At 37.1% G+C, this 24,955-nt stretch overlaps 1 protein-coding gene across 5 annotated transcripts in view; it reads left to right on the top strand.

Moving 5' to 3' along the window:
• DNM3 (dynamin 3) overlaps window positions 1-24,955 on the top strand; it is a 599,000-nt gene that overhangs the window by 152,533 nt on the left and 421,512 nt on the right. For all 5 annotated transcript variants that reach the window (XM_007446759.1, XM_007446762.1, XM_007446760.1 and 2 more), the window contains exons 3-4: window positions 5,510-5,659; window positions 6,881-7,084. In XM_007446759.1, coding sequence (XP_007446821.1) covers window positions 5,510-5,659; window positions 6,881-7,084 — 354 coding nt within the window. The remainder of the gene's footprint in view (window positions 1-5,509; window positions 5,660-6,880; window positions 7,085-24,955) is intronic.

The following is a 24,955-nucleotide window of genomic DNA, read 5'->3' as shown; positions in this document are numbered from 1 at the left end:
TTCCTGCTATGGTTACTCTTGGGTCATTTAGGATCACTCTGTGTGCGTGTGTATGTGTGTGTGTATGTGTGTGCATGCATGTGTGTGTGTGTGTGGTATTTTGTGGTAAAAATAATAGTCTTTGTAGGGTTTAATCAGTGAGAATACAGAAATGGTTTTTACAGGCGTAAAATGACTCGACACAATGATAAATCCCCACTCTCACCTGATGAATTTCACATGCTCCCATCACCATCAATTCTACCTACTTGTGTCGTCTGTCAGTACTCATTATTCTGTTTCCTTCCTGTTCCTATGGGTGAACTGACATGTTCCTTTCTAGTGCTTCCTATCCCCTCTTCCATGAGACATCACTTCAGCACTTGTCCCTTCTCACTTCTGCACCATCAGCTTTTCCTCAGGACTGGATTAATACCATCAGCCTATGAACATGCTGTTAGTTTGCCCATCTTTATAAAACCCTCCCTTGACTTCATAACCCTCTCCAGATGCCCTCTCACTTCTTTCCTCTCCTTTACAACACAACTTTTTTTTTTTTTTTTTTTTTTTTTTTTTCCCGCGGTACGTGGGCCTCTCACTGTTGTGGCCTCTCCCGTTGCGGAGCACAGGCTCCGGACGCGCAGGCCCAGCGGTCATGGCTCACGGGCCCAGCCGCTCCGCAGCACGTGGGATCCTCCCGGACCGGGGCACGAACCCGTGTCCCCTGCATCGGCAGGCGGACTCTCAACCACTGCGCCACCAGGGAAGCCCTACAACACAACTTTTTAAAAGAAATGTCTGCAGTCTCCACTTCCTCTCCTCCCGTTCTCTCTAAAGTCTGTTCCAATCAGACTATCACCCACCCTACTCCACTCTAACAGCCCTTTTCAACATCCTGAATGACCCTCAAGTTGCCCAATTTTATGATTTGTTCTTAGTTCTCATCTTACCTGACATGTTGGCAGTATTTGATGGAGTGGAAAGTCTCCTTTCATGAAACATTCTCTTTAACTGGCTTTAGGTCACCTTTCTCTCTGGGTTTTGTTGACCACTTGGGCTTACTCTCCATTTCCTGACCTCTAAACATTGGAAAACCTGGGGCCCAGTGCTCTGACCTCTTCCTTATCTGTCTCTCACTTAGTGATCTCATCTACTTGCCTAACTTTAATGAATTCCAAATACATATAAATCTAACCTGGACTTCTCCCTAGATGAAAGACTCACAGATCCAGCCCCAAGGCATTTTTGTGCTAATTAGAAAAGGCTAACCTTTCCTCAAGCCCTTGACTGCCATCTTCTGTAAAAATTTCAGAATAGATATACACTTATCAGATGAGATGAATGTGAATTGTGTGTCTTTCAGCTGCGTGATTCTCAACCATTAGTGACAGTTCTGTTTCTCTATGTGGGTGGTGTGTAGTAGGCATCACAAGCTTAATAGGTCCCAAACTGAACTTTTAAATTTAATTTTATTGGAGTATAATTGATTTATAATGTTGTGTTAGTTTGAGGTGTACAGCAAAGTGATTCGGTTATACATACACATATATTCATTCCTTTTTTAGATTCTTTTCTCATATAGGTAATCACAGAATATTGAGTAGAGATCCCTGTGCAATACAGTAGGACCTTGTTGGTTTTCTGTCTTATATATAGTAGTGTGTATATGTTCTTCCCAAGCTTCTGATTTATCCCTCCCCCCTACCCACACGTTTCCCCTTTGGTAACCATCAGTTTGTTTTCAATATCTGTAAATCTGTTTCTGTTTTGTAAATAAGTTCATTTGTATCTTTTTAAAAGTTAGATTCTACATATGAGTGATATCATGATATTTGTCTTTCTCTGTCTGACTTCACTTAGTATGATAATCAATAGGTCCATCTATGTTGCTGTAAATGGCATTATTTCATTCTTTTTTTATGACTGAGTAATATTCCATTGTATATATGTACCACATCTTTTTTTTTTTTAAACATCTTTATTGGGGTATAATTGCTTTACAATGGTGTGTTAGTTTCTGCTTTATAACAAAGTGAATCAGTTATACATATACATATGTTCCCATATCTCTTCCCTCTTGTGTCTCCCTCCCTCCCACCCTCCCTATCCCACCCCTCTAGGTGGTAACAAAGCACCAAGCCGATATCCCTGTGCCATGCGGCTGCTTCCCACTAGCTATCTGCTTTACGTTTGTTAGTGTATATATGTCCATGCCTCTCTCTCGCCCTGTCACAGCTCACCCTTCCCCCTCCCCATATCCTCAAGTCCGTTCTCCAGTAGGTCTGTGTCTTTATTCCTGTCTTACCCCTAGTTTCTTCATGACATTTTTTTTCTTAAATTCCATATATATGTGTTAGCATACGGTATTTGTCTTTCTCTTTCTGACTTACTTCACTCTGTATGACAGACTCTAGGTCTATCCACCTCATTACAAATAGCTCAGTTTCGTTTCTTTTTATGGCTGAGTAATATTCCATTGTATATATGTGCCACATCTTCTTTATCCACTCCTCTATTGATGGGCATTTAGGTTTCTTCTATGTCTTGGCTATTGTAAATAGTGCTGCAATGAACATTGGGATGCATGTATCTTTTCAAATTAAGGTTTTCTCCGGATATATGCCCAGGAGTGGGCTTGCTAGATCATATGGTAACTCTGTTTTTAGTTTCTTAAGGAACCTCCATACTGTTCTCCATAGTGGCTGTACCAATTTACATTCTCACCAACAGTGTAGGAGGGTTCCCCTTTCTCCACACCCTCTCCAGCATTTATTGTTTGTAGATATTTTGATGATGGCCATTCTGACTGGTGTAAGGTGATACCTCATTGTAGTTTTGATTTGCATTTCTCTGATAATTAGTGATGTTCAGCATGTTTTCATGTGCTTTTTAGCCATCTGTATGTCTTCTTTAGCGAAATGTCTATTAAGGTCTTCTGCCCATTTTCTATTGGGTTGCCAAACTGATCTCTTGATCCCCAACCCCATCTCCCCAACATCTTCCTTTCTGTCAGTCTTTTCTACTTCAAAATTCTTCTCATTGCTGAGGTCAGCCTCCTTGAAGTTATTCTTAACTCCTTTCTTTCTCCCATACCTCTCCTTTAATCCATCAGCAAATCCTGCTGGTTTTTCTTTCAAACTTCATTAGAATGTAACCACTTCTCTACTCCCACCCAGGTCCGAGCCTCATTATCTCACCTTTATTATTCTGTTAGCCAGCTTCTTCTCTTATACCTCTCTGTCTGTTCTTAACACAATAGTACAGTTCTTTATTTAAAACCTAGGTCACCTCATGTTTCCCCTCTACCCAAAATGCTTCAAGTGCTCTACCATTCATTTAGAGTAAAAATGAAAGCCCTTAATATGGCCCACAGGCCCTACACCATCGGTCTGTACCACAGCTCTGACCTCATCTCCTGCCTCTCTCCCCCATGCTCTGTGCTCCAGGCACGTTGGCCTCCTTGCTCTTCCTCCAATATGCCAAGCATAGCCTGCTTCAGGCAGTCTACTGGGATCCTCTTATGTAAAGCATGGCTTCTTGAGTCTTTGCTCAAATGTTACTTTATCATATCAGAGAAGCCTTCCTTGACGGAGACATATAACAAAGCAACCGCCCTTCCCCAGTATTTATTATCCCCCGTATTCAGTTTTCTCCATAGCACTTATAATCTGGCACACACACACTGTTTACTATTTTATCTCACTGGAATTTAAGCTTCATGAGGCTAGAGACTATTTTTTTCACTTTACTATATCCCCAACTTCTAAAACAGTGCTTGAGAAGTAGTAGGAGCTCAGTAAACACATCCCTAAATCTCTTTGTGGAACCCTATCCCTAAAAAGACACAGAGGTTTGAGATGGTACTGCACAATTCCAATCTCTCAATTCCAAGATAAAAGCATTTTCAGAAGTCCAGGAATGAATTTAAATATAATTTGAAAATTGCATTGATTTTGCAGCTTTCTGGAAGGGCATTAGTTTCCTATAGAGAAAGCAAGTAGGCGCCATCTAGTGGCAACAAGAGAAGTATATGTGTTACTTGAATTATTGATTAGTAACATACTTGAAAATGTAGTCCCTGATCTAGAAGCTTTTTAACTCTATGAACGTAATAATTATGATAGCCAAAAGTTCTCAGATTTGTAATTTCCACAGAACATGTTGAATTGAAAAGTACTGTTTATTATAAATTATTTATGGCTCATGTTTACTTACTAAGTTTTGTTTATTTTTTAGGATCTGACATCCATTGCTCCTCTTTATTTTTCTTATTGTTTTATCCTCTACTTATCTTTAAAATCTTACATGGTACTGGCCTAGCCACTGAGTGGGTAAATAAGATAAAGGCTCTATCGTCTAAGAATTTATAGTCTAATAAAAACAGCACCAATGAGGGTAAATATGTGAAAGAAAATGCCAAATGATGCAGTGGTTTCTTCAGACCAGACTTCTGAAGCCTTTTGAAGCTTAATTGTTGTGTATACTTCCACCATTGATGCATGAGTCACATCTTGTAGTTGTCTCCCTGTTGGCCTTGCCATATAGTGGGTGAAGGTTAAATATTTATGGTGGGGAATCATAGAAAGACTACCAATAATTGTCTCAGCTGCTGTCTGGCCCAAGATACTTAGCCTTAGTCTACGTTTGGTGGAGCAGTTCTTCAGCTAGTTGTTAGAGAAATTAAAGTATTTGTTAAGACTCGTTCCCTTGTAAAAATTATCATAAAATTTTTAGGTCTAATAGTATCAGTTTCCTTTTCAGAGTTGTGTTGTTTATCATATACTTGATATCTCTGGAAGCAGATATAGAAATTGATAGCACAACAGTTTTCAAGATGTTACTGAAATTTAACAATAACTAATATTCTGTTATTATATATTTACTTTAGAGTTTTTCCTTCTGCCTACAGATACTGATTTTTTTTTTTTTTTAGATCGCAGGTAGTTTCTTTGTAATATCCTATCTTTTTCTTGAGAAAGTATCTTTTTAATTAAAGAAATTGGTGTGGTATTTTGAATAGTATATTTTAAAGCTAAAATATTCCATATATTATTTCTTTTTAAAGATAAAGCAAACGTTGTTTCTAAATCTTCTTGCCTTCTGAAGCTATATTTATATAATTTAGCATTCCATCATGATAAAGTGGTGATATTGAAAAAGGACATTCTAATAGGATTAGTAAGTAGGCTTTTTGTGTACCCTAGCTCTAATTTCTTTGACAGTAGGTTGCTATTATTTGTTTCATCATTTGGAGGGCCAGAATTCTCTTTATTTAGTAGGCTAGGTGTTTTAAAGACTGCTTATAATACTTAATTGCTTATCTGAAAATTAGCAAATTTAGCAGCCTTAGTATTCGAACTGTTTAATATTTCTAAAGTGTTAACTGTGCGTTTTGTTAACTACTGTGTTCTCTCATTGTGATGGCTGAAGAGGCAATACTGGATACTTTGACTTGTAATTAAAGAGGCATTATTTCCTTATTATTGCAAGAGTACATGAATTTTAGGTTGTATTAATTTGTCTTTTGTAGAATATGCAGAATTTCTACATTGCAAAGGAAAAAAAATTACAGATTTTGATGAAGTTCGCCATGAGATTGAAGCAGAAACAGATCGAGTAACCGGAATGAATAAAGGGATTTCCTCCATACCCATTAATTTACGAGTCTATTCCCCACATGGTAAGTAAAATAACAAAATTCCAAATTCTTGTCCTCAAAAATTTTTACTATATTAATTAACATACAGTATTTATAGAAGATGTTTTTTTTCTCTCAAAAAATACCGAGTTTCTAGGATTGTGCTTAGATACTTCAGTAAATGGTATGATCCAAACAGCTTATAGAATTATTTATGGGGAGACAAGAGGAGATAACTTTTGAAAGAGAATTAAGTCATTTAAAAAAGTTTTCTTTACGTTTATCTTAAACTGTTAGAATTCCAAAGAGGTATGCATGAAAACTTCCATTTTTAATATCTTCAGTTTTTGCAAAAATCTTAGAGGTGCATGGTACTATGGTTGAGTTATCCTTAAAGAATTTTCTTTCAGTCCTATATATTCCTCTTTAATCGCTTCCTGAGGAATCAACTGTGATTTTTTTTTTTCCCCCAGACTGTCAGCAGAAACTTGTCAGATATCCAGGTCCTGGTGTGTGATACAGAATAGCCTCCATTCTGACTAAGATTTTAGTGGGGCAGATTTTAATCTCCTATCTTCTACCCAGCTCTGTTGCTTTTAAAATGGACCATGAGTGACATAAGCTCAATTACAACTTCCCAAGAGGACTTGGTGCCAATAACGTAGCGTGCAGAGAGAACAATAGCCAGGTTGGGACTGGAGTCACTGACTTGGTAGTTTCCTGGGCTCCCAAAATGGTGCTCCATGAGTCTGGCTGTATAGCCTGCACACTAACCTCATGGCACCATGAATGGCTAACGGCTTTCCTATAGGTTAAGTGGCTAACACTCTGTAAATAATGTATGATGTTTTTAAAGGGAAGGGCAAACCTTACCCAGAGAATTTTTACACCATTTGAAGGCAGTGTACAAGACTGGCAGACAGCATATTCACTTATTGTTCAGTGTTTGAATTATAGCCCCCAGTTACAAATGTGACAGCTCTCTGAGAAAACTATTAGGTATGCAAATCAGTGCTTCTTAAATTATGTTAAAATGATCATTTGGCCTAGCACAATCATATTATAAAAATAGAGAAAACTTGAAAAGCCATTTTGAATTCTATCCTTTTTATTCTATGTACATGAGTCGAAGTTCTTCAGATACACAATACGTAAAGCTCAGCTTGTTTTATTTCTACTAAAGTGACACATGATTCTGCATTGCTGATATCTTTCAGCATTGACGGTATATGTAAAACCTTTTTTTTTTTCCCCTTTCCACAGTGTTAAATCTAACCCTTATCGACCTGCCTGGAATTACTAAAGTGCCCGTGGGAGATCAGCCACCAGATATTGAGTACCAGATCAGAGATATGATTATGCAGTTCATCACACGGGAGAACTGTCTGATTTTGGCTGTTACCCCAGCCAACACCGATCTTGCAAACTCAGATGCACTGAAACTAGCTAAAGAAGTTGATCCTCAAGGTGAGTGTATGGCCCATAAGATGAATGGGAATTAGTTTAAAATGTCAAGAGTTTGGGTATATTTCAAGGTAACACAAATTCTCATAAGTTGGTTTTATTATTAATTAAATTCACCATTATTAATATTGTTAGCTCTTTCATATTTAAGATGCTGAAAGAAAAATAACTGGGGAATATAGTCTAAACCTATATAAATAAATGTAAGATTAACTGAGATCTAGGAAAATAGACATTTCTAACTGTTATGAACTACTTACTTTAACAGCTAATAAAAGAAATTTCTGATACAGAATTCAGATTCTCCCCTTAGTTTTTATGAGTTATCTGAATATACTCCAAATAAAAAATCTTTCCTGTTTTTGTTTGTTTTTCATTAAAATAGGAAGTTCTTTTAATGAATGTAAGATATTATTTAGTTTATAATATTTGACTTAAATCCCTGTTTTCATAATATATGTTTGTTACTGGCATTTCAGAATCCAAAAAAGTCCCTTATTTATGCTGATGTTTGACTTTTTCTTTCTCTGAGCTGAGTAATAATTTATGTTCAGGGACCCCAGTGATGGGTCTTTGTGTGTGTCTGTTTAAAGAAATTATGAATGGCACTCAGTGATGTGTCCTTTCAAGATGCAGATACATCTTCTCCAATTCTAGGAATTCTTTTTTTAAAAAAATAATTAATTGCCCCATTTTCTCTGGTCTTTTTATCTGGAATTCTTATTATTGACATCTTAGAACTCTTGGATTAATCCTCTTTTTCTAAAAAAAAAAAATCTCATTTATCATCTGTTTGTCTCTTTGTTCTACTTTTTGCAATCTTTATTCAACTTTTAGCTCCTCTAATTTTTCATTTTTGATATCATTTAAAAGTTCCAACAGCATTTTCTTATTTTGTGAATGTTATTTTTTAAAATAGCATTGTGCTCTTGGCTTCTCAAGTGCAGTATCTTCTCTAAAGATTTTAATGAGAGCTTTTTGAGGTTTTCTTTTTGTAATCTAGAATATCTCTGAGTTCATTTTTTTCTGATTGTTTGTTTTGGTCATTATCTTTGATGTTAGAGACCTTTTTCAAATGACTGGTGATCTTTTGCTGCTCTCGTAGATTTAAGAGTAGAGCACTAAAAAGCTGATGGAAGGTCTGCCTGTGCTTGAAAGGGATTCATTGACTAATGGGCTTTTCCATAGGGCGATTGGGCTGGGACCTGGCCATTTTGTGGGGAGACTTCCTCAGCTGCTATTAGATTCAGGTATTTTCTCTTGAGCTGACTTGGTATAAGCCTGATGTCCAGTGGTCTCAGAGCTACAAGAAGAATTGAGTTGGTGGGGGAAGGTGGGGTGATTCTCACTATTCAGCATGTAGAATTTTCATTAATCCCTCTGCTTTCATAATCGCATTCCTGAAGGTCTTCTTAAGTCCAAAGTCCCTCTGGTTCATCCTCTTCTTTTGTTTTTTTGTTTTTTTTTTTTCCGGTTCGTGGGCCTCTCACTGTTGTGGCCTCTCCCGTTGCGGAGCACAGGCTCCAGACACGCAGGGTCAGCGGCCAATGGCTCACGGGCCCAGCCGCTCCGCGGCATGTGGGATCTTCCCAGACTGGGGCACGAGCCCGTGTCCCCCGCATCGGCAGGCGGACTCTCAACCACTGCGCCACCAGGGAAGCCCTGCTTCATCCTCTTCTGAAAGTAAATCATCAGTATTCTGCTGAGGTCAAGGAGGAGTAACTGTGTGGGTGTGCAAGATGGGAAAAAGAGTCTGGCGGCCTAACAGTAAACCATATAAACTTTCAGCCAGTTCTTCTATTTTCAGCTCCTCTTCACTAACCTTGGTGCCTTCAGTTCTTGAACCTTTTCAGAGTTCTGCAGTAGTGACTGGTTTTCTTCTTCTTGGCTTCTTCCAACATACCTGAGATTGGGGTTTGAAACAAAGTAGGTGGAAGTTCCAGATGGCTACATGGGGACCATCACCAGGACTCCTTCTTCAGCATCAGTGACTTGGGAGAGCCAGATTATGGATTAGGGCTGGAGTCTAGTTATAAAAATGATACTAAAACACCCCTGTCTCAGAAGCCTTCTTGTTCTGAAGGAGACAAAACCAGGTTATCTGATTGGAACAGAGAGAGATAACACTTCCATCAATGGATTCTAGTGAGTGCAGCACAATCACATCCCTGAGAAATCCACACTTACTTCAGATGAAACTTCATGGAGGAGTACAAATGTTATCCCCAGTCTGTCTGCCACAAATCTGTATCCAGAAAGTTAAATGAGACTTTCTTTTCTGCTATAGACCTAGCTTATTTTACAAGCTTATTTTTATTAGCTGCCACTTAGAAATTGCCATGTGAATGTTCATGAATTTACCCCAAATGAGCCTCATTTCTTGCGGCTCATTTTAACTCCTGCTTTGTCAAAGATAGGCCCTCGTTACCCCAATTTTTTATATTCTGTAAATGGTAGTCCTAAGAACAGACTTTTGAATGTTTGCAGATAATTCACAGGGAACTTTGCAAATAATTGATAATTTTACAGAAATAGAGAAAATATTCAATGCCACTGTATGCTACTTCTTTGTCTACTCTTGCATGGTGATCGCTAAGGAGGACAAATTCATTGCCTGAAGGCTCATAAGTACAATTCTTGTGTTGGTTACTAGAAGTTCCTTGCTAACCTCAGGGTTTATTATTTGTTTTAGAATCCTAGTTTCAATTCTGAAACTTCTGAACACTGTCACACTTGAGAACCCTCAGGTTTGCATGGTGATTAGGTCTCCACCAGAGACCCACTTTTGTGTGCTGCTATCCTGAGGCTTTGGCTGGTCCTGGACATCACTGAAGCTCCAAAGGAAGAGGGTGAATTCTTGCCCAAAGCAATAGGGTTCACATTTGTAGTAAAAGAATTAAAATAGAGAAAAGGAGAAGCTGTAGGACTCAATGCAACTTGAGCTTAGAATATGAGATATAGAGACATGGTATTTTGGGGTTGACAAATAGATACCTTTATTTACCCTCTGTGCCCTCCCAGTCATTCTGTGGGAATACTGAATCATTCTAATATCTGATTCAGAGGTCTAGTTTTCCTTATAATTACAGCTTTGGTAAAAAAGCAGTGACACCAACTTTGGTTAGTTAGGTATGTGTTGCTTAAGTTCTACATGTTTTTGAGTTTCCCAAATTTCTTTCTGCTATTGATTTCTAATTTCATTCCATTGGATTGGAGAACATATTTTGTACTATTTTAATCCTTTCAAATTTATTGAGACTTGTTTTATGGCCTAACGTGTGGTCTATCCTGAAGAATATTCCATGTGCATTTGAGCAGAATGTATTTTTTGCTGTTGTTGGGTAGAGTGTTCTATAGATGCTTTTTAGTTCTATTTGGTTTATAATGCTGTTCAAATATTGTTGCCTTCTTGGTCCTCTCTCTGGTTCTTCTATTATTGAAAATGAGATATTGAAGTCTCCCATTATTATTGATAAATTATCTATTTCTCCCTTCAATTGTGTTGGTTTTGCTTTATGTATTTTAGGACTCTGTTGTTAGGTATATTTATACTTGTTATGTCTTCTTGATGGATTGACCTTTTGATCATTATAAAATGTTCTTTTTTGTCTCTAGTAACAATTTTTGTCTTAAATTCTATTTTGTTTGATATTAGTGTAGCCACTGCAACTCTCTTTTTGTTATTATTTCCTTGGTATATCTTTTTCCATTCTTTACTTTCAACCTATTTGTGTCTTTAAATATAAAATGTGTCTCCTGTAGATAACACATAGTTGGATCAATTTTTAAAAAGCCCATTCTACTAACATCTGCCTTTTGATTGGAGTGTTAGTCCATTTCCATGTAATTACTAAAAGATAGAATTTATGACTTTCATTTTGCTATTTTACATATGTAAGTCTTTTTGTTTCTCTATTTCTTTATTATTGTCTTGTTTTTTGTTGAAAATGTATTTTCTAGTGTACCATTTTAATTACCTTGTCATTTATTTTAGTATTTTAAAGTTTTCTTAGTGGTTGCCATGGGATTACAATTAACCTCTTAATTTATAACCTCTTAATTTATAATCTGGTTCAGATCAATACCAACTTAATTTCAATAGTATACAAAATTTTTGCTTCCATATAGCTCCAGTTCCTCCCTTTCCTTTGTACTATTATTGTTCTACAAATTACCTTTATACATCACGAGCCCATCAACACAGACATAAATACTGCTTTATGTAGTTCTCTTTTAAATCAGATAGGAGAAAAAAAGTTACACACAAACACAAATACATTATATTTTTTTACATTTACTTATGTACATTTGTCCCTTGGTATCTGTGGGGGATGGCTCTAAGACCCCCAATGGAAACACACTCAAATCTGCGCATGCTTAAGTCCCTTATATAAAATGACATGATATTTTCATGTAACCTATGCACATCCTCCCATATACTTTAAATCATCTCTAGATTACGTATAATACCTAATACAATGTAAATGCTATGTAAATAGTTTCTGGTGTGTAGCAAATTCAAGTTTTGCTTTTGGCAACATTATGGGATTGTTTTGGGAATATTTTTGATCCACAGTTGGTTGACTCCATGGATGCAGAAACTGTGGATATGGAGGATCACCTGTAGTTACCTTTACCAGTGTTCTTTATTTCTTTGTGTGAATTAGAGTTACTGTCTAGTGTCCTTTCATTTCAGCCTGAAGGACTTCAGTTAGTATTTCTTGTAGGGTAAATTTGCTAGTAAGGGAATCTTTCAGTTTTTATTTATCTGGGACTCTCTTAATTTCTTCTTAATTTTTGAAGGAAAATTCTTAGCTGATAGTCTTTATTTCACCACTTTGAGCATGCCATCTCACTACCTTCTGACCTCTGTAGTTTTCTGATGAGAACTCAGCTGTTAATCTCACTGAGGATCCCTTCAACAACATGAATCTCTTCTATCTGTTGCTTTATAGATTTTCTCTATGTCTTTGTCTTTTGAAAGTTTGATTATGATGTTTATAGATGTGGATCTCTTTGATTTTTTATCCTTCTTGGAGTTTGTTGAACTTTTTGGATGTGTAGATTGATAGTTTTCATCAAATTTTGGACATTTTCAGCCATTATTTCTTTAACTATTCTTTCTTCCCCTTTCTTTTCTTTCTGAGATTCCCATTAAATATATGTTGGTACACTTGATATGCTCCTTTATTTTCTTTATTCTTTTTTCTTTCTGATCCTCAGATGAGGGGAACAATGTCAACTGACCTGTCTTAAGATTTGCTGATTCATTTTTCTGCTTGCTCAGATCTGCTATTGAACCTTTCTAGGGAATTTTTTATTCCTATTATTTTAATTTTCACCTCCAGAATTTATTTTTTAAAAGTAATTTCTAGGGGCTTCCCTGGTGGCGCAGTGGTTGAGAGTCCATCTGCCGATGCACGGGACACGGGTTCGTGCCCCGGTCTGGGAAGATCCCACATGCCGCGGAGTGGCTGGGCCCGTGAGCCATGGCTGCTGAGCCTGCACGTCTGGAGCCTGTGCTCCCCAACGGGAGAGGCCACAATAGTGAGAGGTCCGTGTACCGCAAAAAAAAAAAAAAAAATTCTATATCTTTATTGATATTCTATATTCTATATTTGGTGAAAAATCATTCTCTTACTTTTTTAGTTATTTAGATATGGCTTCCTTTAGCTCTTTGAAGATATTTAAAATAGCTGATTTAAAGTCTTTGTCTAGTAAGCTCAATGTCTGGACTTCCTCAGAGACAGTTTCTACTGCATGCTTATTTTCCTGTGTATGAGGCATACTTTCTTCACACATCTTGTAATATTTTGTTGAAAGCGGAACATGTTAAGTAATATAATGTGGCACCACTCAAAATCAGATTCCTCTCCTCCCCCATTGTTTGTTTTTGTTGTTGGTTGTTGTTGCTATTTGTTTGCTTAGTAATTTTCCTGAGCTAATTCTGTAAGGTCTGTATTCTTTGTTATTTGTGGTCATTAAAGTCTTTATTCAGTTTTCTCATTGATCAGCTAGTTATTAGACAGAGATTTTCTTAAATGCTCAGAGCCAAGTAGTCTCCCAGCATTTGCTGAAGGATTTGATGTGCATTTTGGAATATGCTTTCAGTGCTCAGGCAGTTTATAACTCTGCCTTAGTCTTCACTTCCTGCTTGTCTTCACTTCCTGCTTCTGTACAGCCTTAAGGTTAGCTAGAGGTGAGAGTTTAGGGCCTTCTGAGATCTTTCCTGAGAATGTGCACAGCCCCAGGCATGCATGTGGCCTTCTAGATTATACAAAATTCACAGGCCCTTATGGCCATCTTGTTCCTCCAATTTTTCTTTTTTTTGGTTGTCATCTTTTTTTTTCCCAGCTGTTATTGCTGCCTGAGGCCGCTGTTATGTTGAACAATTGCCACTGATTGTTTTCCACATGCTACCTGGGGGAAAAGGCAAATGCACTGAGTAAGCTCTGAGTTGGGCCAAATAAAGAAAGCTCTATGAATGGGTATTTTTAGAGAACTACTAGACAGGTTAAATAATTACAGTTCTCTGAAAGTGGTACTTTTGGTGTATTCCAACCCCATTCTTTCCCTTCCAATAGCTGCTGGCTGCTATTTTTTACTGTGATTGTGGGATTTTTGGTTTTTAAGGCTACTGCAGAGCTAAGGAGAGGGGAATGGGAATAGGGAAAGTCCAAACAACACAAATTTCTGTTATTCCTGAGATCCAGTGATTTTGTTGAATAAATGCCCCTCACATTGTTGTAAACCTTTGGTTAATTTTGAGAGTTCTGAAAAAGTTGATTTTGACAACTATTGCCAGTATTCTTGTTGCTTTTATGGAGGAATGGCCTTTTCAGAGGTTCTATTCCACCATTCCTTATTCCTTTCCAATATTGTTTATCCTAATCCTATATATCTTTAATAATCAGGACATTTTCATATAAAAGACATCTGAATTGAGATGATGAGGATAATCTGGTTGTGATATCTGTCACCCTGTTAGTCTTCAGGATTGATTTGGCTGGCTTGAAAGTGACCTGTTCTCATCACTTCATGTACATTCTTCCTGAAGTTTTGCCTTTAGCTAAAGAGGATTACCTATTTAGATAATAGAGGACCATTCTTTATTCAAGTTATCTAGATTATAATCTTATCCACCAAGGTACATAATTATATAGTTTTCTGAGAAGTGGTCTATTTTAGGCAGTAGCTACTTTGCACTAAATTAAGCCTATTTGACATAAATAGGCCATTTTCACCTTAGCAGGACTTGGGTATATTCGAATATGTACCTGAGAAGGAAGTTTATGTTGATAAGTTAATTATAAATTATTTGCATAATGATCTTAAAAGTTAAAGCTTTTACAAAATAAATGTTACTAAAATGCTGGGATAGAGTTATACATTTTTTATATTAAAATAAGATTCATGATGAATTATTCTCCCAGTGTATGTAGAATGTCACAAATTTGTAGCTAGACAAAGGTTGAGCTTATCTTTTGAATTATTTGTGAAAAATGTTTTTCTGACTAAATGAGGATTTTCAGTAAAACTTCAAGGGGAATGGCTATGCTATTTAAAAGGTCAAACACTTAATCATCAGAATTATTTAATGTTTTACAAATATTTTTCCCAGTATAGTGGTCTTAAATTTTCAAAGTACTCTTACGTACTTTGGTTTTAGTTTCACCAGAATACTTTGAGGTTGGCTGTGTTGAGGTCGTATTGTGGGATGAGGAAATTTGTTCAGGTTATGTACACAGTGTTGAATAACATGCCTGCGACCACACAGTGCATTTGTGATAGCCCCTTCCTCCTCATCTAGTGCTCTTTCTACTTCTTCAGACCATTCTTCAATTAACTGCTTTATTAAATGGTATAGATGAAAGAACACAGGATTTGGAAACTGATCTGTCACTTCATGGTTGTATATTCTTGGGCAAGTTATTTAACTTTTTTGAACTTTATTACCTCAACTCTAAAATGACGTGAAATTATAATAAACCTCAAAAGGTTGCTATGATAATTAAATAAGATAAATTTGTCTGTAAAGACAACTCAAACTCTAAATGGCTGGCCAAATGCTAGCGATTATTTTCCTCTTGAAAATATTCACAGTATACTACTTTGTTATTTTATTTTTTGTACATCATTTATAGTATTAATAAACCTATAAAACAATCAGTAGCGTTCTCTAATCCAAACTGCTGCCTACACTAATGTGAACTAATAAGGCTTGATAACAGTTAGAATTGTAGTAGAATTATTTTGAATATTTTAATAATGTGTAATAAAAATTAAAATAATTTCAGATTTGCCTGCAAATTGCTAGATTAACTGTAGGTAAGAGAAGACCTTAGCTGGGTTGAGGCTGGGATAGGGTGGAAGGAGGGTTGTCCTTAGCTTTGCTTGATGTGTTTAAGGCATTGTGCCAGCTGCTACTCACAGATACAGAGTAAGAGGGCCAGAATAGGATTCTTACCATGGAGACTGCATTGATTTCTCTAAGGAACATTTCCTCCAGCTATTTAGAAGTTCTAATCAGGTGCATTAAGAATTCAATCACTGCCTTTGTTAGTTAATCCATTAATTTGTTATTCGGCAGACATTTATCAGGCATCTATTGAGCCAGGCAAAGTGCTTGTGGTCCTTAGCATTAATTCTATATGCTGGACCACCTAGTAGGATCCTAGGCTAGGTAGATACACACTACATATTTCTGATTATTTTTGTGACTTTCCACTACTTAAAAAAAATAAGCTGTTTGCATGGCATCTTGTCTTATGTGTGAGGTCATAAAAGTCCCCAGAAAAAGGTTTACAGAGGATCTGCCTTATGAAATGAACATTTTCATATTTTAGGGCATGTGATTTGGCTCACAACATATATTAATTCAAGTGAAATGGGTTGTGTAATAACACTGTGTGTCGTATGTTATAACCACAAGTATCCTGTCAGGTAGGTGGCATTGCCCAGTTTTATGTAAGAGGAACTGAGCTTAGAGAAGCTATGGAACTTGCTCACGGTTAGACAGCTGGTGAGTAGCAGAAGCATGATATGAGCCTACCTATCTCTGAGACCAGTAGTTGTAGTCTACCACTGTATCATCTACGTTTCTCACACCAGCTGTGTTTTAAACACTTCGTTCAGTGATAATCATGAACACGTTAGATTTTTATAAAATTTGAGTAATACCTGCTTGATAAAGTAGTTTTATGGTACTAAACATGGTGAAGCATTGTTAAAGTTATGTTGAATTAGGTTTTGCTTCATAATTCTTCTAAGGCAGAGATTTATTAGAATATCTCTGTATCAATTTGTATAAGAAACAGACTCATTGACAAACTTAAGGATTGAACTTTTCTAGGAAATATTATAAATGCTGGCTAAAGAATTGGTTTGGAAAAGTTCATGTTTACATTCTCACCTGAATGCTTCTTCATTATTTCCCAGAAGCACTCAGTGAATATTATATTCAACTGGTTTAATGTGATTTTTACTTTTCATATCAGTTTTCAATATGGCTACATTGCTTTAATTTTAAAAGATGATTGTAGTTGCTTGTTCATTTATTCAACAAGTAGTTAATGAGCAACTACTATATGCTGGACACCACTTTGAGCAGCATGAATACAGTGGAACAAAGCAAATCTTGGCCTTACGCAATTCACATTCTAATGGGGGAAACAGCCAAGATGTCTGATAAATGATTATTTTAATGTCCAGTAGTGATAAGTGCTATGAAGCAAAATAGAATAGTGTAAGGGAAGAGAGAGTGATGGTCCATGGAAGCAGCATATGAGCAGAGAACTGTTAAGTGAGGGAACAAGCCCTGTGAACATCTGGAGGTGCAGCATTCCAGGTAAAGGGCACAGCAAGCACAAAGGACTGGGAGAACTGGCTTGACTGTTAAGGAACAGCAAGGAGGCCATCGAGGATGGAGCTCAGTGAGAGGAAGAGAAGTACTTTCTGCAATCAGAGAGGTAGGCGGGCCCAGATCAAGTGGGGTCTTCTAGGCCGTGACAGAGACTTTGAATTTTGTTCAAAGTGTGACGAGCAGCCGCTGGAGCGTTTTGAGTGTAGAGAGACAAGATCTGATTTATGTTTTCATAGGTCAGTCTGGCTGCTGTGAGAAGAAATGACTAAAAGAGGGGCAGGAGTATAAACAAGGAGATCAGTTGGATTACTCCTTCAAAGAGGTCCAGTGGGGAGAGGGATGATGTGGCATAGAATAAGAGAGTAATGGTACAGAGGGAAGAAGCTGTGAGACTCAAGATATATTTTGAAAGTAGAGCTGATAGTTTACTGATGGCTTGCTGTGAGTAAAAGAAAGGAGTCAAAGTTGACTCCAAGGGTTTTAATGGTGGTGCCATTTACTAGGATTGGGAATATTAGGAGAGAAACATGGTTGGGGGAATCAAGTGTTCCCTTTTGGACATATAAAATTTGAGATGTTTATTAGTCACCTAAGTAGTGGTGTTAGAGACTGGAATTCAAGGGAGAGTTTCAAGCTGGAGTTATGAATCTGGGAGATATCAGCCTAGAGGTGGTGTACTGAGGGATTATATCCCCCCCAAATGATATATCTAAGTTCTAACCCCTGATAACCTGTGAATGTGTCCTTATTTGGAAATAGGGGTCTTTGCAGATGTAATTAGGTTAAGAATCTTGAGATGAGATATTCTGGATTTATGGTGCTTCCTAAATCCAATGACTAGTGTCTTTGTAGGAGAAGAGAGAGGGGGATTTGAGAGGGACAAAAAGAAGGCCATGCCAAGATGGAGGCAGAGATTGGAGCAAACCACCAGTTTGTGGTAAGTTGTTGTGATATCCTTAGGGAACTAATTCAGATAATATCTAACTCCTTGAGAGTAGTTGAGTTGAGAGCACGTAGATGAATGTAGATAGAGAAGAGAAGGAAGGCCAAGGAAGTAGCACTGGGGCTCTGCAGTATTTTCATATTGGTGAAGGGGAGGAGAAAAAGCAAATGTGACTGAGAAGTGGTAGAAACCCAAGTGAGTATGGTATTCCTGAAGCCATGGGAAAAGAGGATTTCAAGAAGGGCGTTGTCATGGGCTGTGTCAAATGCTGCTGAGAGATCAAGAGGGTGATTTGGTAGGTCAAGATTCTACTGCTCAGGCATTGTAAGGAAGCCCAATAACAGTAAGAAATGAAACACAGGAGCTGGTAACTATAGGAAAGTGGGATTTCCCTTACATTGTAGTGAAGTGGTGCACCCAGCCTAATGGCGTAAAAGGCAGTGAATCTATATTTCTTTGCCCCTCTGACTTGGCAATTTCCTCAGTCCTCACAGCTTGTATTCAGCTTCAGACTTATAGTAATTCTCTGTGAGGAACCCAGGAAGTGCTGGGAAGCTGCATCCATTCAGTTGCTTGTATTCTTAGCCCATGAATTCTTTCCACTGCTTCCTGGAAGATTCAGTTATAAACAGAAGGAAAGCAGCCTTGAACTCTGTCTGAGTCATCATTACTTTCAACTTTTGTATCTAAACCAGACTTTTAAATTTTCATGTAATGGAGATGAGGGTAGAGAATTGACCTTTGGATTTGGTACCTGAAAGTCATTGCTGACCTTGATAAGAAGGGTTTGGTAGGAAAGTCTCCTAGGAGAAGGTTCAAAGGAGACTTGGATGTGAGGAAGTGGAGACAGAATACAGACAGCTTTCTCAGGATTCACAGTAGAGGGAAGCAGAAAAATGGGACACTAGTTGTGTAAGATCAGAGAACGTTTTTGAAGGACGGGCAGTATTCATACCATGTTTGTGTGTTGATGAGAATGGACCAGAAGAGAGAGAAAATTGTTAAAGAAGAATAGAGATGGGATAAATATAGGAGAAGCAGGATAAAGACAGGATAAATATATGACAAAAATCCTTGATTAAGGGGAGTGGGAATGTTACATGGGGCACCTGTGGGAGTCCTTGCCATAGATAGAAGAGAATTAGATTGTTCTCCATTTTAAGAGTACAAAAGGCAGAGGATATGGATACAGATGAGGTTAGCTGGTTAGATTGATTGATGGAGAGATAGCTTTCAACATATTGAGTTTATTTATGTTGGTGTAATATCCACCTATCCTGATAGGTTTTAATGGTCATATAATAAAGACGCCATGTTTACACTGCTGTTCAACATGACTAGAAGTGACACTATCTTTGTGTTTTATAGATACTGTTATACCCTCGCTGAGCAGTTCATCCTAAAGAGGCACTCACATTTTCTGTATAAAAGCAGAAGAGTCAGTCCCAGCAGTAGTACTGATTTATCACTTGAGCATGAGTTCATTACCCATGAAGACTCTCATTGTGCCTTTTATCTTCTAGGCCCAGCAGTTTTTTAGCATTACCCATCAAGCTTGTTGTCTACAATAGAGGGGTGTTTAAAGGCCTCACTAGGGAGGCAAATGTGTCTGGAAATTCCTTTCATGGTGATTTATTTCACAGCAAACAAATTTCATTTCTAAATCTAGCATGACCAGAGGTCTTCCGGAAGTATAAAAAACACTTCAAGAGGAGTGTTAGACCTCTGGTTGGGAAAGAGGGTACCATTTTCTCTTGAGATGAAATTTGTAAATTGATGAGAATTTACCAGGAGGCTGGAGGCAGACTTCCTTATTTGTTTTGTGGAGGTGTGTCCAACCTACCTCCTCAAGGTTTTGCCTTTCCACAAGTCTCCGTATTCAATCTGGAAAAAGTTAGTTCATAGGTGATGTAAGCTGATACTCATTGACCTTTGGCAGCACTTAGCAGTTGCCAAAGCACTTTACTTTTCTATCTGGTCATGGAGGTGCTGGAGGTGCTGTTAAGTTAAACAGAAGCTTCAAGCATCCAGGCGTTAAGTCAGCATTCAGAATATGATGAATATGTTTATAAAATACAAATGTAAGAGCAATCCATGGAGAAAACCTATTTTCCAGTCAGTGTCTCTTTCTCTGCAGCTATTCTTTTTTCCTAATTGGATTCTCGTTTTACCTTGAAATTCTTAGCTTAAATATTTGACCATATTAAAAACAATTAATACAGTTGTTCCTCAGTGCCCCTGGGGGATTGATTCCAAGAGGCCCTGCAGATGCCCAAATCCATGGATGTTCAAGTTCCTTATATAAAATGGCATAATGCAATGAATAGAGTTCACCCTCCTCACCTGCAGGTTTTGCATCAGCAGATACGGAGGGTCGACTGTAGATATTAAGTAATTAAATCAAGAGTGCAAACCCTACTGGATATTAATTGAATCAATTAATATTTGTGAAGCTATCTGATTCTTTAAGAAGAAATAACCTAGTGTGTTAACTCATACAAGGCATGTTTTGACTTCTTAAGGGATATATTTTTGAGCTTATTTTTAGCATGAATGCAACTCTTAAAATCAATTAGTTGTTTTTTTTTTTTCTCAAATGGAGGAAATGCTAGGAACAAAGGCTAAAACCAAAATATTTCTGGTCTTTGAAAAAGTTGTTTTACATTCTTTCTGTTTAATCAATCATTCTTTTAAATTAAACATCTACTATGTACTAAGCTTGAACAAGGAATACATTAGATATCTGCTCTAAAGAAAGCAGGGACCATAGATATACATGACCTTACAATCCTGTGTGATCAGAACTTTGATAGGAGGTGTATGGAATATATCATCATAATATTATACTCTGAAGCCTGAGAATTACAGATGCATATTTCAAATTCATATTGCTATTTTACATTTGTATTTGAATTTCAAGAGTTTCATGTGTATACAATTCGAATAAGTTTGTTAAATCTTATGTTAGAAATCAGCCTCTTTGCAAAGAGTAGTTCGTCTGAAGATTGATAAATAGGCTTGCCCAAGTGTAGAGAAGAACTTCCGTTTGAGCTTTAAAAAATATGTTGTCTTAGAATTATATTTAAGATTATATCTAGATTTATATGTCATATATAAATCACATCTAGATTAATGTATGTCATAAAAAGTATTTTGAATCTTAGAATTGGAAACATGACAACAAAAAAAATTCATCTTAATAAGCTTTAAAAAGATTTTTTACAGAAGTGTGTACTTCTTGATATGCTATTTTTGTTGGGAAAAATAAAATAACCTTGATTATGAAATTCACCGTGAAAGAGAGAAAGAGAATAGATTTAGGATTTGAATGAGGATATAAATAAATAAATAAATTCTTTTAGAAAACAGGAATAAAAGAGAAAAACATGAAGACGTTGGTAACAGTGAATGTTCTATTAAAATGGAACTTGTTATTGTCATCAAGATTGTATCAGTAGAAAGCCCACTAAGATGTGGATTACTAAAACTGACACGTTCATTCCTTTTGCCACTGGGGGTCACTGTAAAGACGTTGCTTGAACAAGTCTAAAATTTCCTTTTGTGGCGTTTGAATGTAGAAATTTAAATGTGAAAAAGAAACACTATTTATTAGAAAGACTAAAAATATATATAAGAAAGAAATAAGTCATATTCTCTTGTTCCCTAAATTGGATATTACTGATCTGAATCTTTCTTAAGACTTCTGTTTATATTGATATATGTATGTGTTGCATTGCTATTCAAAGTGGAAGTGTTTAATTAAAGTGACTTTAGCATTATAGAATAATTGTATTCTCATGTGTTTCTTGTTTCAAAATTCAAAGATATTTAAAACACAAGTAATAGTTACTTATGCAATTAAATCTTACTCCTGAATTCTGATATGACCATAAGCTTCTAACATTCCCATTAATGTAGATAGAAACATATTCTATAATCCGTCTCCAGAATATCTGTCCAAACCAGATCTATATATTTATTTCGTTGACAGTATAAATAAAAATATCATTAAAACAAAACAAAACTCTTCTAAATTTCTATAAGACCTCATTTTCCATGGCTTTCAGAATCTATCTCTCCTTCCCTCCAGCTCTATCTTCCTTTCCTTTTTCTTCTCTCTGTTCTTCGTCTAACATTTCTTGAGTGCTTGTTATGTTCCTTGAATAGAAGGAGAATTATTTCTTCCACTGAGACAAGAGTGAAGTGAGAAATTTAGTACATGCAGACAGAGGTTCATCTGTAGATATCTGGATAAGCATTTGAAGAATTTATTGCCTATTGACATAGGTTTTTTTCTCTTAAGTAAGAAGCAAGGCTATAGGCTGAGAAGGAACTGGGAGTCAGGGTGGTGGTGGTGGGACAGTAAGGAGAATAGGAGAAAAGGGAGTTGTGTAAGATGTTTGAGGAGAAAGGTATTTTGAACAGCCACTGTGGGGAAAGAGAGAAGGAGAAAGTGGGCAACATTGAAGGACTCCACTGAGGCCAGAGCCATCTGCACCAAGGCTTCAGGATTTTATGATTCCCAGGAACACTCAGCAGTGAAGGATTTTGAGAGGCAAATACTTGGATTGCTTTTGGGTCAGAATTCTGCGGGATCCATTGGATGGAAGGCAAAAGAGTTGAGGATATTGGAAAAATAATAGTTAGAAAGATGAACTGTGAAATCCTTGGAGGAAGGGAAGAAAGGGAAGCCAAAAAGGACCCATAAGTTTTGGGGAAAATGGGATGGTTCAGGAATGAGGTTCCAGATAAGACTGAAGAATATCAATGCATTATTCATAGTAGGTGAGTAAAGAAATTGGAAGAATAGGAGTTTGTGGTTAGAGACTAGAATATTAGAGTTTATAATTTACAGTTGGAACAAGTCCAGATAATAAATGTCCAGGATGTGGTCATGGGAGGAAATTGCTAAAATGACATGCAGGTGAAAATCATTGAATTTTCAAGAAACTAAATACATGAAGAGAAATGAATACATTGTCCTCACATACATTGATGCTGCCTGGATTATGGTGGAACTAAGGGTGGTGAAGAAGACCCTGATGCTGAAACCTGCAATAAAGAGGGTGTGTCTGTGTGTGTGTGTTTGTGTCTGAGTGTTGAAGATGGGTGTCTGGGCATTTGGTAGATGACGGCAACAAGGAGGAACAGAGGGTGCTATAACCAGATGGTGTAAGGCTCCAAAGCAATATTTTATATGAAGGTGGAAGATTTTGGTTTGGAACAGAACTGAGGAGTAAGAACATTAACCTTCATTCTGTTTTCTTCCACCAGAGGGGCATGAAGGAAAGAACTAGATGAAGGCAAGGAGGTGAGAGCTGTTGTTTAGACCAGAGCATGAGTGTGTTGGAGTAATATGGTAACAATAAAGACAGTTCCAGGTGGCATAGTGCAAAGGATTGGCAGAAAGGCATCAAGGGGAGGAAGCGGGAAGCATGTCGAAATGAAAGTACAAACTGTTCTGCTGAAATAACCAGGAAACATTCATAAGAAACATTGCCTGAATAAAGAAAGTACACTAATAAAAGCATAAGACAAATAAAAATTACATTTTAAAACAGTACAGCCTAGTGGTCAATAGCACAAATTCTGGAGCCAAACTGCCTGAGCTTGAATCCTGGCTCTACCACTTACTAGCTGTGTGATCTTGGGCAAATTTCTTAATCTTTACATACCTCAGTTTCCTCATCTGTAAAATGGTGATAATAATACTACCTTCCTTATAAGATTGTTATGAAATTAAATGAGTTAATATCTGCATAGTATTTAGAAAAGTACCTGGCACTTAATAAGCCCTGTAAAAGTACTACATAAAATTAACATACTTCGTTGGTTAGAAAGTAGGTTTGTGGCTGTTGAGTTTCAGGCTTAACAAAGTTATTTTTCCTGCAGGAATTTCTGTGATAAAAGCCAATAGTTGCTGTATTTTCAGGAAGTTTATAGCTGTTAAACCGAAGTCTAACTCAGCAAAGTTAACCCTTGCTTTCTACTTCCTTCTTGCTTGTCTCTTCTTAGGGTTGCCAACATTATCACTTGTCTAATGCTCCTTACACATTCATGTGTTGTTACCTTTATAAGCCATGATGATGCACAAAGCCAGAGCCAGTCGGATTACCTATACAGTTGTGTGCATGGGGTGTGTGTGTGTGTGTGTGAAACACAGTTTCTGGTGATGGTGCCTATAGTGATCTATATAATGAAAATCATGTTCCCTATTTAGTAGGTCCCAGTGGAGCTGATGGACTTAATAGAAACTTTTGCTGTAGGAGAAATTCCTGTTCAGATGAAGGACAGATGACCTGAGAAGCTTGGATTTGATTTGGGAGTGAAGGATGACATTAAAAGAGATCTGGTGCTATCAGCTAGTTCCAAGTTAACCAACTGGAACTTCAGTTAAAAGTGTTTCCACGCTATTGCCAACAGAGTCCCTGGATGGTGTTCTGAGCCACACCATTTTGTAGTCAGCAGTCTGAGCTATCTGTTCAGGATTTCAAATAGTTTGCTGAGGGCTATGAGTGGAGCATTATTAGTTACTGTCTGCAGTTAAAACCCCTGTATGAGAAAGGTAAAAGTGGGAAATATATAACAGTCCCAGGTCTACAACAATGATGGAGTCCTACTGGGCAGGCATTGTGAAGACTTCTTAGCCTGGCAGTGAAAGAAGTTTATTGATTAAATCCTAAGTGTACTTTCTGGGAGGAGCTCCCTTGTCCGCTGTCCAGGGCTCCACCTTCTGGGAGTTTCTTCCTTGTCCATTATCCTCTAAGACATATCTGAAGTGGAAATGAGGGATTATAACCTTCTCTGGAGATGCATAGCTTTCACAGCCTGTTGTCTACTTGTAAGATCTTGGGGTCGTAAAGGTTTTAAGATTCAAACTATCAAAGGCTTTTTCAGGGCAGGCTTTTTGTTTCTTTGGGAATACAATTTCTTAAAAAACTCATTAAGCCTTAACTATCTGCTTCTAGTTAATTCCATGTACAAACAACTATACCAAAAGCTTTTTCCTAGGCATAGATCTTAAAAGATCTTAAATCTGTTGTTTTGTTTCGTTGCCACCAATACTCTT

This window comes from Lipotes vexillifer, unplaced genomic scaffold (assembly GCF_000442215.2).
Source record: "Lipotes vexillifer unplaced genomic scaffold, Lipotes_vexillifer_v1.1 scaffold685, whole genome shotgun sequence".
Classification (NCBI taxonomy): Eukaryota; Metazoa; Chordata; class Mammalia; order Artiodactyla; family Lipotidae; genus Lipotes; species Lipotes vexillifer.
This window is presented reverse-complemented; position numbering and strand designations above follow the sequence as displayed.